Genomic DNA, 17,670 nt, shown 5'->3' with positions numbered 1-17,670 from the left:
CAAATACGGTAATTACCCTACACCAGGCAACAGCCACCCCAGCTTTTTTGATGGGGGAAGGGGATGATGAGACTCCCACCCCCGCACGTGCTTCCAACGGACATTCGCGCCGCCGCGGGACTGAGGCATGTCCAGCTCCCTGGTCGCTGCGGGCATCGCGCGTGCGCAGCTCCGCCGCTCCTGGGAGAGGGAGATGCCGAAGCCGACCAGAGAAGGAACCCCGTCGGGGAAAACGCGGCCCCGTGACGTCACAAGAACGTGACCTAGCCAGCCACCTGCGCTCGTTAGCGGCCCGCTTGCTACATTCGCAGCTCCCAGCACTAGTGTGAGCCTCGGCGTGGGGGGCTCGGGCCCGCGGGGTCTTTCTCCGGCGCGTGTCGCCCTGTGATGACGACAGCGGAGGGGCGGTGGCGAGTCCCTGCTTCCTTCGTCCAGCGCCCACGGGATGCGCTCCGCCGGTGAGCCCCGGCGGTGGGCGGTAAGTGCGGGGCGGGCGGCGCCTCGGGCCTCTCCCCCTCCCCCTCGGCTCCCCGCGGTCGGTGCCCTGGGGCCCGGCCCCTCCCCCACCCCCTTCCTCGCGCGCGGATCCCCCCACCCCAACGCTGCGGGAAGGGGGGAGGGGCATTGTAGGGGTGGGGGCTTAAGGGGGCCAAGTGGGGCTGAGAGCAGAGCAGGGTTCAAAGGGGAGCATGGGGGCCGAGGGGGTTCAAGGGTGGGGGAAAGGAGGGGGCCAAGGGAGGCCTAAGGTGGGAGACAGTAGCATCCATCAGTATCTGGTCCCAAGTGGGGTGCTGCTCCCCTTGAATGGGGAGCAGGATAGAGACAGGGTATTTGGTGCCTTCCCAAGAGAGTGTCATAGCAGCCCCACAACCACACCAGTGGAGCCGTGCGTTGCCCAGTGATGCAGGGCGGCCCCACTGCTTCGGTCCCTTCCAGGCACGCACTAGGCAGCGGTGGCGGCGTGGGATGCCCAGGGGGTCGTAGCTAGAGGCTCCCCTGGCACCAGCTGGAGCCTGGGCACCATGCATCAGAAGCTGCTGAAGAGCGCCCACTACATCGAGCTGGGAAGCTACCAGTACTGGCCTGTCCTGGTCCCGCGGGGGATCCGGCTGTACACCTATGAGCAGATCCCCGTGTTCCTCAAGGACAATCCCTACATCACCGACGGCTACCGGGCCTACCTCCCCTCCCGGCTGTGCTTAAAGAGGTAATGCAAGCCGAGCGGTCAGCGTGTCCCATCCTCAGCAGCTGGCTAAAGCCACAGCCTTACAAGTCCCGCCTACCAGGATATGAACATCTGCTGTTGTGTTTTCTCACATGTTTCCTCTGCAGTCTCTTCATTTTATCCAATGAGACGGTAAACATCTGGAGTCACTTACTGGGCTTCTTCCTTTTCTTTACTCTGGGCATATATGACATGACCTCTGTATTGCCTTCGGCGAGTGCCTCTAGAGAAGACTTTGTTATCTGTTCCATTTGTCTTTTTTGCTTTCAAGTAAGTTATTTCATAAAGTAGCTCTTGAACATGCTTTTGGATTTTTTTTTTAATCCCCACTATTTTATTTGCTACCGTTTTCAGAATCCTGAGCTACAAAATGGCTCAGTCTTAAGGCAAGTGGTTTTGGCTGAGGTAGAGAAGGCATCTGTGTCAGAGAAAGGTTAACTTGTTACATGTATTAAATGAATCAGTGTGGCTTTGGAAGAATAGCACACCTGTTAAACTACTGGTGTCTAAGTTTGAGTTAGTAAATTAAATTCTCAAAGGCCCATTTTTGAGTGGGAGCATTAAACATGCAGCAGCTATCAACCAGGCTTCAAAATACATCCAAATAAGGATGTAGTGAAAGGCCAGGATTTGCTGGGGAAATCAAGATGGGGAAAATTAACTACTGTACTTTAAAATTTTGGCATCTGGCAAAAGTTCAATGATTTTTCACTCTATTATCCAAGTGCTGAACAAAAGATAGTTGAATGCAGCCGGAGAGAGATTTTAGCAAAGTAGTTGACAAAGTAGCCATTTTTAATGTTATTTTTTATGTCAGGTGGCATTTGCAAGCATCTTGGGAGGGACAGCATTTTGGTTTCCCACTCACCCCAGTCCTTGGGTCTAACATGCAGAGCAGCCGATATCCAGCATAAATAAGAACTGTGAGGGGTCATGCCCACATGAAGAACATCTTGTAAAGAATAATAAAGATCCTGAGATTTAAGGGTACATGAAGGCACACAAGTAATTGTATTGCGGTTTTTTGGACTGAGTTTGTCCATTAGCCAGTGTTTCTTAGCCTGATTGCCAGTTGCTTGCATCCTTGTCCAGTAGGGCCTATTTATATAATGCAGCAATGCATTTTGTTCCACATATCTCAATACTGGCACTTCCAGATCAGTTGAACCTGTGGCGATGGGACCATGCATTGGCCCTACTCTTTCCTCCTGGTACTTAAAAAAGGTGTACAATGTAGGAGACTCCTTGAGGGAAGAATTTGTCCACTACGCAACTACTTGTTCACACTGCAGAAAACTGATTCTTAGATAAACTGGTCAATTTGTCAACGAGACTTTGCCAGCATGATTTAATTTGCTGCTGTTCCAGTTCCACTGCTACTTCCCTCACCTGATAATTAGTCGCTACTGGATAATTTGCCCCTCTGCCTTCCCCATTGAATGATGAATTAACCAAATTTTACTGTATTAAATTGTACTATTACCTACTTACAGCATGTGCTGACTGACAGAAATTAGTCATTTTACTTTAGTGTTGAATTTTACTTTCTAAAGAATAAGAATGATCTTATGCTGTTAAAATTCAAATGAGAAATTTTATTAGGACTAGAATGTGGTGTTGGATAACTTTGGTAAACATCTTAAAAATATTACATCCAGAGATTTTAGTTGATGCATTAATAACAACAGGTAGCTGGAGGTTGGTGTGTATGAGCTGAATGTCAGAATCCCGTTGGTTGCGGAGATTGTTTTATAATATTTTCTTTGAAGTCTAGTTTTAATAATATTAGTGTGGCATATATAAATTATTTTTTTCATTCCATCCAGGAAGAGCACACACCAACTGCTGAAGCTTCCTTAGCCTGACGAAGGGTTTTTGAACCCAAAAGCTTGCTTAATAACTATTCTCCAACCATTTGGGTTGGTCTAATAAAAGATATCAAATTCACCCAAGGAACCTTGTCTGCCTATGTCCTTAGACCAACACGGCTACAACCCAAACCCCTGCATATATAAATTCTGAATTGTGTTGGTGCATGTTGGTAACTTGCTGCTGAAAGTCTGGGTTACCTGGGTGAACGCCAGCCCACTTTGGCAAATGCTATCCTAGTATTGGAACAGCAGAAGCTTGACTTGTGTCAGAGACAGGCAGACATTCCAACCTTTCCTTCCTAGCACCTAGGAGTTGCAAACGTATGTGCCCAACTCCTTGTAGGGGTGCCTATACACGATCACCAGGGCTGCTCTGATGCATTGTAATTACAGCATGTAGGAGGAAACTCCAGTTAATCGAGTCTGTTGGAGTGTGGCAGTTACCATGCCTTTGGGTAAGAAAGAAAGATGAGAAATACTACTCTGAGGAAAGTCACCACTATCCTTCTCGCAACAGTGAAATGTGAACTGGGTGTTTCAAAAGAGTGCTCCATTTACCCAGCTCTGCCTTCTTCCATTTTTCATAGAAGCATCTGTCCAGTTGATGACTGACAAATTTTTGAACTGGGGTTATTGAAGACCCCCAAGTCTCCCTCAGAAAAAAATTGGTTAATTCTTTGTAAAAAAGCAGAAAAGGGTGGGAGATAAATCATGCATGCTGGAGAAATCTGGAGCAATGCAGTCTTTTCTCCCTCTGAGCTGCAGAATAGCTCTGGAGCTGGAGGTTTGCATACCTGTCCTTTCCCTCCTGTCCCTGTATATCTTAGTTGGCCAGGGAATCTATCTGGTATCCGCAGTTAAGCAGTTCTGCAAAAACACGTCCTCCAGTGTACAAACCGCATGTATTGTTTTACATATCTTGCATCCCTCTTCAGCAAAATCCATTGCTTTTACAACCAACCTGGCCTTTTGTGCATACCTAGGTTGGGCAAAATTTTCCCCTATGTGTAGGTTCCTTTATAGTATCTTTCTCTTTCTTTTTGCTTTAACATTAATTTTTTCGAAGTCCAGTTTATAACAAGTTATTTTGCTTGCCTAGGTCTGTATGCTTTGCTCAGTAGGCTATCATCTCTTCTGTTGCCATCGCTCAGAGAAGACCAGCCGGCGATGGATGGCATTGGATTACGCAGGGATTTCCATTGGTATCCTGGGCTGCTATGTATCTGGAGTGTTTTACGCATTTTACTGCAATAACGTGAGTTTGAAATGCTTGTTTATGCGGTATAGTAAACATTGCTTGACACGTGTAATCTCACTGCCATGGCATCTGATGTCCCAGGCAAGAAGCTCATTGCACAGTAAGTCAAGAGTGCATAATTAGCAAACAGGCAGTGATGTGAACTGAGGGACCTTTAAATAAATGCTAGCGCACACTTTCTTTGAAAAGAAGTAGGCAAAGTGGGATTTGATCTCTCATCTGTTGCAAGTACTCCTTTAAAACTGCCTGTTGTTCAAGAAAATGTGGGTGTCTATACTTAAATTTAGCAGAGTGCAAGTTTTACTATTCCTAGACTTGTCAAATGTATCAAGTTGGCTGACACGCATCGCATAATCAGAAGTAATTCAGTATGATTTGTGCTGCTTGGACCTACTGATTGGCTTAAATTTGGCAGAGATAAGGTTGCTCTCATACCCAACCTAGACTGCTGGTCCTTGTTGGAAATAGCTTTGCCGTTGGGGGAGCAGCCAGGAAAACACCTAAATACCAAAGGTACTAGTTTTATCAGGCAACATTAAAATCATGTGTTGAGAGGAACCAGTAGTTTGGGACAGGCAGAGATCCAGAAATCTGTAAGAACTTAATAAGTTTGGGAATAAGAGAGAGAGAAATGGGTTGGGTGAGACAAATGAGAGAGAGAGGAACAGCTGAAAAGTTTAGGAGATGAGGGGCTGGTTTGATTTCCAGTTTACGTACAAAACAGGGATAATTTATGCACAATCAGAAGTTTTTGTAGTAGAGAAAAATGAATGCCTACTGGCTTGCAAGTGACCTGTCATGAATTGTTTACTTTTGGTTGCACATCCATGTATTTTTGTGCAGAGGAGGTGGAAGTAGGTCCCACCAAAATCTTTACATGTAGGCTTTTGCAACTTTGATCTTACTGGGTTGGCAATTTTTAAATATTTGTCAAGTATCTGGATGCATAAGCAGAAACAGATTTAACTTGCCAGACTAGTTGAGGAAGAAATACGACTCATTTTAGCAACCTAGGAGCTTATGAAGAAACTTTTAGGATGAAAAGTATGAGGAAGAAAACAGAGAGGTATAGAGAAGGCAAATCATCCCATGGAATCTGGATGACTTGCTGTCAAGAATACTAATTATATTTACACTTGACCAAAGAAGGATAATGTTATGGACTTCTCTCCTTTTCTTTCCCAGTATTGGCGGCAGGTATATTTAATCACTGTGCTGGCGATGATCCTAGCAGTGTTCTTTGCTCAGATTCATCCCAGTTACCTCACACAACAGTGGCATCGACTGCGCTCTGTCATCTTCTGTTCTGTGTCTGGATATGGAATCATTCCTACCATCCACTGGGTTTGGCTCAATGGTGGGGTTGGTGCATCTATTGTGCAGGTAAGCAGAGAAGTCCGCAAAGTTCTTCAGTTTGGTTCTGACTTGTCTCCTACCCCTTTTTTAATTAGAAACATGATTAAAAATTGAGTAGCTCCTAATTGGAATGATGGCTTGCAACAAAAATAGAAAATATGTGAATGTGTCTTTGAAACCTGCACGCAAAGGGAAAACATCTATTAGGTATAAATGCTACTGTTATGTATACGTCTGCAGAGCATGCATATATCATGCAATCTTAGATAGATTTGAGGTGCTCCTTGTTAAACCCATACACACACATATTAAATGCACTGTGTGTGTATGTATATCTTGATATATACATATGTGTGTTACTTGAGCAAGGGTGTGTGCAACTGCGTCAGCTGAGAGCAGTGATTCTCAACCATGGTACCACAGCACCCTGGGGTGCCTTGAGACCCTTTCAAGGGTGCCCAGGGGGCAACGCAGAGTTGGCAGTGTTATACGTACAAACATGATTCAGAAGATAAAACCAGGGGCTGCAAGCCACACATGATGTGAATATTTGGTTCCCTGGGAGCAACTAACGGCAATGTACCACATCAAGCCGATTTCTGATCTAGTCAGTTTTCTTTATATAGGTGCTGATCTGATATCAAACCAATGTATGAGTGCACCTCTAGTCTATATCCTTTTACCTGGGGCTTGCAGCAAAGCCGGAAATTTGCCAAGATAAAAATACTCATTACTTAACCTTTTAGCAACCTAGAATTATTTGTATTCTTATTAACTTACTTAATGTTAACAGATCTAACCAGATCAGGGAAATAATCTGAAAAGTCATTCAGGGTATAAGATAGGGGGAAATGCCTATCTTTGGGGGGAAAAAATGTGGATTTGGAGATGTATAATGAGAAGATTTGACAGTGCACAGTAAGTGATGCATGTCTGTGTAGGTGTTTATAATGGAGCCATAGCATCTTAGTGCTGTCTAGGAGTGATGATTTAGCTCAATCCAGAGCCTGTTGAAATTGGTGGAATGGCTTTTATTGGCATTAGTGGGCATTGGACAAGATTTGTGCTGATTATTGCTCAGAACTAGATCAGTGGCTCAACCTTTTTAGATTCAAAGCACCACTCACAAAATGCTAGCTCTTAGCTTTCAGTCTTTTTTTTGACTACAGAAAAATAAGAGCAATTCTTCTGTTGCAAAGAACTCGGGCCACAACAGGGCAGAATGTTTCTGACGCTGTGGATTCCTCGTTGAAAACTGGGTTTCTCTTGTGAATTGTGTAGGTGTGTGCGCATGTAACAGTGCTGATATTGCAGAGCACTTGCAACACCCTTAAAATGATCTCACAACATCGGTTGAGAATCACTGAACTAGGTGATACGCTTTAATTTTGTTTTTTTGCCCACCTATAAACATGCTGTAGTTCAGTACTGGGCTTGTTCCCCTATATCTCAAAAAAATAGGGAAAGAAAGAAAACCTCTTTTGGACAGCAAGCTTTAACACCACCTAATGTGTGCTGCTTTCCACTAAACAGTTTTAATTCCTTTTTAACATCTGGTGTTTAACAGCCTTGTGAGATCAAGTGTTTTATATTATGCCTCATATGGTCAAAGATCCTACACAGATTTACCAATACGTCCAAGCTGGAAAGTAACTTGTGTAGCATTGGCAGATTCTACGTGTATTTGTTACTCAAGAATTTTAAATGTATTCTTACTCCACAGGAAATAATTATTTTAGTTAAAGATGCACAAAGAGATGTGCACAAGGAAATCTCATTTGGTGTGCAGGATGAATGTACTGTAAAAAGATGTAATTTCTTCTCATGCAATTTCTTATCTGCTTCCAGTGGCACAGTGAAAACAAGATGGGGTTTATTTTCAAGAACAAAAAGGGGACTAAACTTAGATAATATCTTCTGTTCCAGGCTTTGGTATCTGCAACAAATTTGAAGTGTATTCAATATTCATGTGAATAATCAAGTTATAAGCTTCAAACTTTTATCCTTGCAAAATATACAGTGCTTGCACTGGACAGACCATTAGCTTTTACTTCATAATATTTAATAATAAAGATTCAAACTTCATTTACTTTATAGGAGTTTGCTCCACGTGTAATTGTGATGTACTTGATTGCTGCAGTAGCTTTTCTCTTCTATATTTCCAAAGTTCCAGAAAGATACTTCCCAGGTATGAATATCACTTTCTTGTTTGTTTTTATGTGGTTAAGCTTTCTTTAGGTGTCCTGGGGAATCCTTATTGTATTTTGTAAAGGAAAAAGAAGCTTGTCGTGTATTTGTACATTATATAACTTCATAGATGCTTCTAACTTATTATTTACATTTTTCAAGCAAATGTAGCAAAATGAAATGAGACTTGGGATCCTTCCTGGTATAGGCTCTTTGGAAAACTCCAGTTCCCAAATTGGATTCCCTCCCACCCCCCAAACTGGTGAATTCACACATGTCTCACTGAGCCTACTGTCACTTTTCCCCTGAGATGGGAATTGTAATTACCTAGATCTGTGATGTACGTTTAGGATCCTTTACTAAAGTGCTGTGTAACTTTGTGTTGCTGTGGGTTGTAGAATTTTTCCAAGAAGTTGGCACTAAGCTGTGATGACTTGGTCAACAGATTCATGTGCATTAGCTGCTCAGATCATGTATCAAAATGTGTCAGACTGCAGCCAGAAGAAACTCATTTGCACTGTATTGCAGCTCGGGGTGCCTGTTGACATGCAGGATTGGGATGTCTGCTCCAATGCACTTTAATTACAGCACGTAGAAGCAGACTTGATTAATTGAGTCTGCTGGAGCATGCTCATTAAACGAGCTTTAGTTAAAGTGCCCCCGCTGCCATTTTGAAGCAGAGGATGCTAAATACATGAGATGCTGTGGTTGCCTTAATTAAAATGGCTCCTGAGGGCCACTCTAATTAAAACACCTCCAACCCCTGGAACTCAAGTAAAGAGCCCCTCAGTGTCCAATCAGGAGTTCAGTTAGGTATTGTACAGAAATAGATGGGGGAGAAAAGGTCCCTGTCCCAAAAAGTCTCCAGTCCATGTATGTAACAAGAAACAATGGGCTAAAGCAAATAGAAAGGAGCACAAGGTAGCAGGAAGCTGATTGTACTAACAAGCAGTGTTCACAACACATCAACTGCCTATTCAGTGTGGAGTGTCTTGTAGACTTCGATTTAAGGGAAGATAATGTGGCATTAAGGATTTTTACCGGGGTTCCTTTTCTTTCCAAAATATAAATGTACATGCAAGATCTTGGTACAAAATATGGGGTGGTATATCAGTTAATTTCAAGAAAACACATGGCATTTTATTGCAGAGAATTGGCAATGATATAAATGAGCAGAAGATTGTGATATATAGAGACTTAAAATGGCTTGCAGTGAAGAGATGCAGCCTTGGAAAATGCTGCTTTAATTGTACTAGTGATAGTTTGCTTATGCAGTATTGTATTCAGTTTTAGCATCTGGTCGACCTTCCTTTAAAGGTAGTGAAAGGACCTTCTTGTTCTTCCTTTAGGGTTTTAGCAAGTGAGCTTACACCTATCTTCTGTAGTCTTTGGGATAGGACATTGGGGTTCAATTAGTTTACTTCGGAACTTTACTAGCTGTTAACTGGCCACTTGTTCCAGTTAGATGTGTTCCTTTGTTTATATATATATTATGTATGCTTAAGTACCCAGCGTACCTGTGTGAAATATGCATCTACACACCCATGCAGCTGCCCTAATACAAACTCCAGGCATAAATGTGTGTTGCCTGCTGCACTGTCTAGGATCAAGGTGGCATAGCAGTCATGGCTCTGGAGGTATCAGTTGGAGCCCTGCTTTGAACTTCAACCCATCTGTAAATGGGTATCTAGTTATTCAGACAGGAAATAAAAGGTGGTTGTATGTGATTCTGGCCACTCTGCCTACCACTCTAAGAACCGGTGCACCTTAACCAAACTAACCTGATGGACTCTTAAGTTTGAACAGAACTTGGATGTTTTGATTATGTTTGCACAATAGTGTTGCACCCATAGCTAAAAATGCTAGTTTAGTTGAACTTTTGGCTGCCTGAGTGATCACATGTGCCTGTAAATACCCAATCTGAGCACATGCTTAATGCATTTAAATGTGTTTTTCCCCTTAAGTCTGGTCCAGAGGTCTCTAGAACCCCTCAGTTCATGGGCATTTGTCAGATGAGACTCATAAAAGGTCTCCAACCCTCAGGGTGGACTTGTAACTGCACTAGTTATGGTGAATAGTATGACTCTCTTTGGTTTTTTCCAACAGGACAATTAAACTACCTCGGCTCTAGTCACCAGGTATGGCATATCCTTGCAGTACTAATGTTGTACTGGTGGCATCAATCTACAGTATATATCATGCAATACAGGCACAACAAGCCCTGTCCTGAGCATCCTGCACATTTGTGAATGAAGGTAAGACGGTCTTGGATGTGTGGAAACATAAAAGAACAGTTTAGTGGGACATGGGACTGAATTCTTTTTTGTCTTAAAGTTCAGTTTGACTTTCTTTCCTTATCTGTATTAATGCTCTAGAACAGAGTAGCAGCACTATTAAGTACCGTTCAAGCTCGTTATCTTTCACTTATAAAGAAATTGAGCCCTGTCCTAGACCAAGATGAAGTGTCAAGTGAGAAAAAAAGTACTCCAGGCAAAATTCTAGAGCTAATTGGATCCCAAAATGGATTTAATCTGATAATGAGAAGTCTTGCAGGTTTCTCAGAGTGAACATTTAAGTTATATTTTTAATGAAAGTAGTATCCAGCAGGGCTGTGTGAAGTTTTGGGTGTTGATTTGATTCGGAGGAGATTCAGCCCGATTCAATGGCCAAATCACCTGATTCGATTCAGATTTGGAGAACAATAAAAAGGTCCAAATCAGTTTGAAACTCTCCAAATCTTCAGAAAGCTTTGATAATTCAGGCAGTCCCCACCTGCTGGAGCCAGACTTGGAGCTGGTAAGTAGAGGGTAGGGGGAGGGGACCACAGGGTGACCCCTGCCAGGCCCCATCCCCCGCCTGTGCCCACCCGCTTCCCCAGCTCACCCATGGCTGCTGTGCTCACCCCAGCTCCCAGTGCTTTAAAAAAAAAAAGCCCCTGCTCACAGGGTGCTGCTGGATAGGAGGGGGGCAATCCCCACTGCCCTGCACTGCATGGGAGGTTCTGCTATGAGCCCCTTCTTCCTCCCCCCTCCCCCCATGGTTGCCCTGCTCACCCCAGCTCTGGCCCTTAAAGGGGGGGGGAAACCTAAAAAAAACAAACCCCAGGGCTCCTGCAACTGCCTCGGGGCTTTGGGGTGCTCATGGAAGAGCTCCCCACATGGTGGGTGACAGCAGGGATCTCCCCCCACTGGGCAACTAGTGTGTCTGCGATGGGGGGTGGCAGGGGGAGTTTCTTAAAGGGCCAGAGCTGGGGCTGGTGAGGCACTCATTGCTGGGCTGGGAGAGCAGGCAGGGGATGAGCCTGTGTGATTTGGAGATTCGGCAGCAGCTGAATCTCCAAATCAGATTCTGCTGAATCGACTCAGGACACTGAATCGAATCACTGTCCCCTGAATCAACCAAATCCGATGCAAATACCAGCTGCTTTGCACTGGCCTAGTATCCAGTACTTACTTATTTCTAACCTTCTACCAAACAAGTAGCCTCAGAGATTAATAATTAGCATTTGAATGAACAATCCATGTTCTTCAAACTGACTTTTTTTATTCCAATTATTTGGTATTCTTTTAGCAAAGCATTTCTGTGTCAGGCCTTCATTTGTTGTTAACATACTGGGGTACTCTATTTTGATCACTAAACTGTTTTCTTTTTACTCTCCAAAACTTTTGTGTTGTGGTTGAAAAAACAATTCTTTCTTCTCTCTCCTCTTAAAAAGGTGTCTTGGCTATTATATTTACTGATGGTATTACACAAGATGCAGACACTTTAGCCCAGTGATTCTCAACCAGGGTGATGTAGCACTATAGGGTGCCTCAAGATCCTTTCAAGGGTGCCCTGGGGTGCTGCACAGTGTTAGCATTGTTAGGTGTACAAACATGATTCACAAGATAAACCCAGAGTTTTCAGATACGAAGCCACATTCTGACTGTTCTCTGATTTTTTTTTTTTTTTTTTTTTTTTTCCAACAAAAAATGCTGTAGTACTTTAGTAAAAAAGAAAAAAAAGTGAAAACTAAGAACTGTCACTTTGGGGGGTGCCTCCAGTCTGAAAAGATTAAGAATCACTGCTTTAGCATTATATGATTTTGGTGATGTTGCAAGGAAGCAAAAGATAACCAGGTTAAATTAATCTCTAGTGAAAGCACAGGGAAAAAAATCAATGTCTTTCAAAAATGGCACTATATTTAAAAGCTTTGAAAAAGATATTGCAAGCAAGTGAACACTATAAACAGAAAACAATCTTATTGTCCTTTTGGACATGAGGGTAAATGCAGATTGTCTTCTGTAATCTTTTTACCTTGTGTGGTAATAGCTTATGTAAGTGACATTGCACTGGATTTGCACTTTTTGTCCTTTAACTCATACAATCCCATGCTCCACTGGTAGATGTAAAGGTACTTTCTTGGCATTTGCTTCTTCCAGTGTTCCTTATATCCTGTCTGTCAGGGATTTAATGAGGAAGTGTTTGGAACCAAATTTTGCCATCCTTACTTCTGTTGAGTAACACTTGACGCCCTAGTGATCCCTATTGATTTTAGGGCAGACACTTTTTGGTAACTTGGGGTTTTTTTAATTTCTTGTACTACCCAATATTTGTCCACTTTTTGTAAAGCAGTAGAAAATAATGACATTCTGGTATGTGTCCTCTGACAACCTGTCTTCCATTGTCTTTCAGAGCTGTTTTCCTGCCACAAGCATTCTGACTATGAATGTCTAGGTCTTAGTTGCTTGCTGAGTCCTGAAGTTGTGCACTGAGGCAGTTGTTTTTCATTAACTTCTGGACTGCATTTCCACCTGCAGGGATGGCATGTGAACTGGAATTTAAGACTGCCATTGCTTAGGTCTCTTGACAAATTAACTTTCACTCCAACAATTGTGCTTCACTGCAGGATGTACAGAAGAACAGTACAGGTCTTCCTACAATTAAACAATGAAACTGGGATTCACAAACCAACATATGAATCATTATGTCCCCTTTTCTAATTGGTATAACATGAATGGCAGTAATGTCCATCAAGAGTGTACATCAAACAACTCTCACATTGATATAAACATCGTTTTACTCTTTAGTGAAGTCTGAAATTGAAGAAACCTGTCCTCAGCACAATTTTAAAGCTCTTATTATACATTGCTTCAAGACCTCATTTTGAACGTTTTCCGTTTCATACAGTGTAGCATACTGTTTGCCTAGTTGTTGCTTTGATTTTGCTACTGTAATATTTAAATCTGAATTTGGTAGATTCTTACACCTTTCAAAAGCTTTCGTTTTTCCTTTGTGAAAGAGCAGAAGGGATGCTGTCATCTACTGTGAATTTTCTATTGCTAATCCAACATTACTTTTGAAGTGGACAATGCTGTTAATTTGTTCACTGAGTTCCCAAGTTACTTTCAGGCACCCAAATGACCTTGGATGGTTTTGAAAACTTTACCCTGAAGTATTCTGAATGAAATATCTGGCAAATTGGACTCAATTTAATCAAATTCTTGTGGGCCTTGTAGTTTGTAGACTTTGTAGCAACACATTTAAAAAATGTCCTGTATGAGTTTAGAGCAGAACTTGGCCCTACAATTCACTATTTACTATTTGGATTATTAGTACTAATGTAGAAGTTAACAGCAAAACAGCGCCTTGTGGTTTTAATATAGAAATACAACACATTGCTTTTAGGGCTCATTTTATTGAAACACTTCTGTTGCCAAAGGTTTTCTATAGATAGTAATAAAAGATGACTTATCGTTTGCCAGTTGGAAAACTGATTTTTAAAACTGCAGTTTTTAAAGATTTATTTTGTCTTGGCATATCAGAATTAAAACACATATCCAGATCATTCTGGAAAGTCTCTGGATATCTAACTAATTGCCAACATGATAATTTAGATCTAACAATGGTTTTTAGTCTCTTGTGGGGATTGAAAATTATTTTGATTATTCCTATTATATAGCCTTGAATGTAGATGGGTCTCTGAAACTGGATTGTAAATTTGTTTTTGATTCGTAATGAAAGACTGATATGACTTGTGTGGGTAATTGCTTGGGTTTACAGTTCATGTTCTCCCCCCCAAAAAAGCTACTGTTAATGTGATGAACAAAAGCTAGAATGGTATTCTTCACTTTAAAGTTAATGGACCTAACTCTAAATCTGTAGTAATCCAACCTCATTAGGACATGGGATTGACCTGTGTGTTGTCAGGGAAGCTTGGTTGTAATTACATCCTTCAAGTAGCTACTTCAGTGTGAAGAGTATAGGAAACAGAGCTGTTTTCATTAATATAATGAAGATCTTTCTTTGGGAATGACAGTCTAGCATCATGCAGTCTCTGAAGCGTGGCCTTTGCAAATGCTGAAGTATGTAGACAAGTTTTTTGGGTCATTCCAAAGGAGCCAATCTAAATTACACTAATTGTGGCCTTGAAGTAAACAAGTTGTCTTACTAAATTGAGCCAAAAAGAGAGAACAGATTACCTAGTCTGGAGGTCCACATGCCCCCACTCCCCCCCAGGGAACCTCTCATCTGCCTTTTCTATATATTACTCTCATCAATATGGTGGGGGAGGGGGAAGGAAGAAGAAGAATCCTTAATTGTTCTCTTGTTCCTAGTGCCAGGTACCAACGCGTACTTTTTAAAACACATTTTACGAGAAAAATACTAACAGACATTGAAGGAAGAAGCATCTCAGAATTTCAGAGATGATTTTTGGTAGTGGATATGCTGTAGATGAAGGGGTAATTTATTACAGTGGATGTGACTCTACTGTAAAAACTTTGAACTCTTGCTCATGCTTGTGAAAGAGAATACTAGATGCTCTAACACTGGCATGTTGTATATATATTTATTGTGAGATAAGTAGTGATGAACTAGATTGTCTAAAGTCTAACCATGCAGCATTAACTGTTGAGTTCTAAAAGAAGTTAGGTGCAAACTGGTTCAGTTAGCATTAAAGCATAATGCTGATGAATTACCTCCCAAACCTTGTAATGTGAATATGACTTTTTAACTTGTCAGCCAAACAAGTTCAAAGTGCACTAATAACTACTACTGAAGCCTGACTAGACTAAAAATGTGTAAGTAAGAGAGCCTGTTTTAAATGTCTCCTAAACAATAACATTTAAAATGATCTGTAACTGTGTGTCTTAATGACTGCATATTGAGCTACCTTAATTTTTTTTAAATGACCTAGCAAACTAAACTCAGTATCTATTGTAGCAATTGTCAGTCACTGGATAAGGAAACTCATTGAAAAGTTGTGTGTTAATTACATTGAGTGCAATGTATATCAAGCTGATTTGCATGACATATGTCTTATGTAAATACTTGCTCTGTAAATAAATTTTGATTTACTGAACATGTACTTAGGGATTGGCCTGATTCATTGTTCTGGTGCTCTGCACATGTGTCAGTGGTTGTTATTCCAGTGAAATTGTGCACCTTTCCTGCCAACCTATATGAAGCACCTGGGCCATGCCACTCTGAGAATTTTTTCTCAAGATGCAGCTAACATTTAACGTCAAAGTGAAGGGCAAGGCTACTGTTTTAAAGGCATTGTTCGTCTTAACGTTCATTTAATTGAAAACTTGATTTTCACTGCCACAGTGTACTGGAAAGTATGGATGAACTCAGTTTCACTGCTGCATTAGAGTCCAGTTTGGGCTATAGAAGACAAACCCTTCTTTATGCCACAAGAGCTCTGGCCATTTTGAATTTATGTAGCCAGTGGAAAAAGCTCCACAACTTCAGATTTTTAGTTCCATTTAAGATGAAAACCCTTCTTCCTTCCCCACCTCCAATTCCTAAATGGCTTAGAACTAGCAAAGGTAAATGAACCACAACTGAAGTTAGCGAGGGGGGAAGGGACAGGGGGAATGGAAATCTGACTTTTGTATCTGGCATAGAAAGGAAATAACTATTTTTACTTCCAGTCTCAGCTTCTTTGGAGATATCAACTACTCAAAAAATTCAAAGGAGCTGGAAAAAAGGCCCAACTCATAGAAAATGATTGCATGACTATCTTACCACATTATTAAGAAGTAGGTCAAACTAGAGGCAGGCTGCATCTCAGATGATGCCTGAGCTTTTAAGAACCTTGGGATAGATAATTGGGACTGCCTGGGGTGTAAGCGAATTTCATTGTCAATAGGCACATCTACACACACGTTCATGTAACATAATTGTTGCTACTGCACAGTAGTGCCAGTACACACCTTTTATGCGACACTAATGTGCAGTAGACCAGTTCTACTGTGCATTAGTGCATTAGCATAGCTTTTGTCCCGACGTGCTAATGCAGAGAATTAGTCTACTGCGCTTCTAGTGTCTTGTGTAGATGTGCCCAGTGTCACCACTGTTCATATGTCAAAGCTATTATCAAACTTTGAGCTCTCCAGTCTTTTAAATTGTCAATTTAATCTGAGAATACATTTTCCCATTCAGGTCATGATAACAAGATCATTATTGCTGACAGTGATATTAAACTATAAAAACAAATAGTTCTTACACTTCAAGAATCTTCCATCTCCTTTCAGAAATCTTTCTTCCAGTACTAAAGGTGCATACTAGATCACTATAATTCAAGATCGGGGCAGCTTTAACAGGCTTTATCATTATTTTAGATACAAAGAAGAGGCCTTTAACCTTATCTAAGAAACTTTGAGTACAATAAGAAGGAAGGAGAACCACATCCAGGAAAGACATTCCAACATAATGGAGTTCAGTGGGAGCGCACACAATTCAGTTTTCATGTTTCTTATCTTCTTTAAGATTGTTAGTGGTTGCAGAAGCCAGACTTAAAGACAGAAATTCTCTAGAGATATAACAAGCAACAAGGCAACTACCCGCCTTTCTCTTCCCTCCTCCCCGCCCCCTGGCCTCAAACTGTCTTAAATGTTTAACTGACAGCACCTACTGAAAGGCTTTCAAAGCTCAGTCACTTGGATCATGTGTTGAGTGTCAATGATGGTACCAGCAGTTTAATACAAGACCATGAAGAGCCAACCACTGATGGCAGCTCACTCAAGCAAGTTGAATTAAGGATGTTAAACTATTCCATTACCTATCAAGGTATCAAAGTTTTTTCTATACACACATATATATTTTCTGAGATTGAGCAAGTGGACAACATTTTTTTAAGAGTTCAAAACAAGTGGGGGAAGGGGCAAAAAAAGGAAGCAGACTTATCACGGATCACCAGATGCACAATAATGCATAAATCTGCTCTCTTCTGCAGTTAAGTGGAAGCTAAACCAGGATAGTTTACTCCTGAATGAAAAAAACAACTTCTAAAGTGCTGCTGTTTAGCTTCTTCGTGTGGTATAGAGTGGACACACAGAATTATCACAGCTCAACAGATGCACAGTAAGTACTTTTAACTCTATACAATATGTTCATATCTTCATATTCCAAGAGGGCTGTCCAACTGGACAGCCTGAGAGAGGTTAAATTGTGGCCCCGTTACCTGCCCAGCCACCAGATCCTGCACCAGCAACTAGTCTCCCTCTCTCCTCTGGCTTTTGCTGCCTGCTCCTGCCCAGATAGTGGGCCAGTGCAGCTGCTGGGGAGAAGGGGGTCATGTGAGGCAGTAGCTCCTGCACAGTGCAGTAAGGGGAGGGGATGTCAATGTACCATGTGACAGGGGGCAGGGAAAGGTAGCCTGTAACTCACTCTGGTGCTCAACCTCCAGCCCCTTAGAAGTTGGACAGCCCTATCCTAAGACTCTGAACTGAGTTATAGCTGAAAGACAGGATACAAGTATTCAGATATTAATAAATGAATATTTATCA

At 41.8% G+C, this 17,670-nt stretch overlaps 2 protein-coding genes across 4 annotated transcripts in view; one reads left to right on the top strand and one right to left on the bottom strand.

The window, feature by feature from the left end:
* The window catches only part of LOC132248269 (uncharacterized), a 44,364-nt gene extending 43,739 nt beyond the window's left edge, over positions 1-625 (bottom strand). Inside the window, exon 1 of the mRNA XM_059721307.1 lies at positions 17-625. Within this exon, the coding sequence (XP_059577290.1) occupies positions 17-625 (609 nt within the window). The remainder of the gene's footprint in view (positions 1-16) is intronic.
* On the top strand, positions 392-15,245 carry PAQR3 (progestin and adipoQ receptor family member 3). Of its 3 annotated transcripts, XM_006258848.4 has the most exons (8): positions 392-478; positions 937-1,207; positions 1,333-1,495; positions 4,196-4,351; positions 5,540-5,737; positions 7,808-7,898; positions 10,004-10,152; positions 12,572-15,245. In XM_006258848.4, the coding sequence occupies exons 2-7, from the start codon at positions 1,023-1,025 to the stop codon at positions 10,144-10,146; spliced, it is 936 nt and encodes a 311-aa protein (XP_006258910.1). In that variant the 5' UTR covers positions 392-478; positions 937-1,022; the 3' UTR covers positions 10,147-10,152; positions 12,572-15,245. The 3 variants fall into 3 exon arrangements, with proteins under 3 accessions (XP_006258910.1, XP_059578206.1, XP_059578205.1); XM_059722223.1 differs by lacking the exons at positions 392-478; positions 1,333-1,495 and having other exon boundaries at positions 1,129-1,207; XM_059722222.1 differs by lacking the exons at positions 392-478; positions 937-1,207 and having other exon boundaries at positions 1,408-1,495; positions 3,052-4,351.
* The last annotated feature ends 2,425 nt before the right edge of the window (positions 15,246-17,670 follow it).

Source organism: Alligator mississippiensis, chromosome 2 (assembly GCF_030867095.1).
Source record: "Alligator mississippiensis isolate rAllMis1 chromosome 2, rAllMis1, whole genome shotgun sequence".
Lineage (NCBI taxonomy): Eukaryota > Metazoa > Chordata > Crocodylia > Alligatoridae > Alligator > Alligator mississippiensis.
This window is presented reverse-complemented; position numbering and strand designations above follow the sequence as displayed.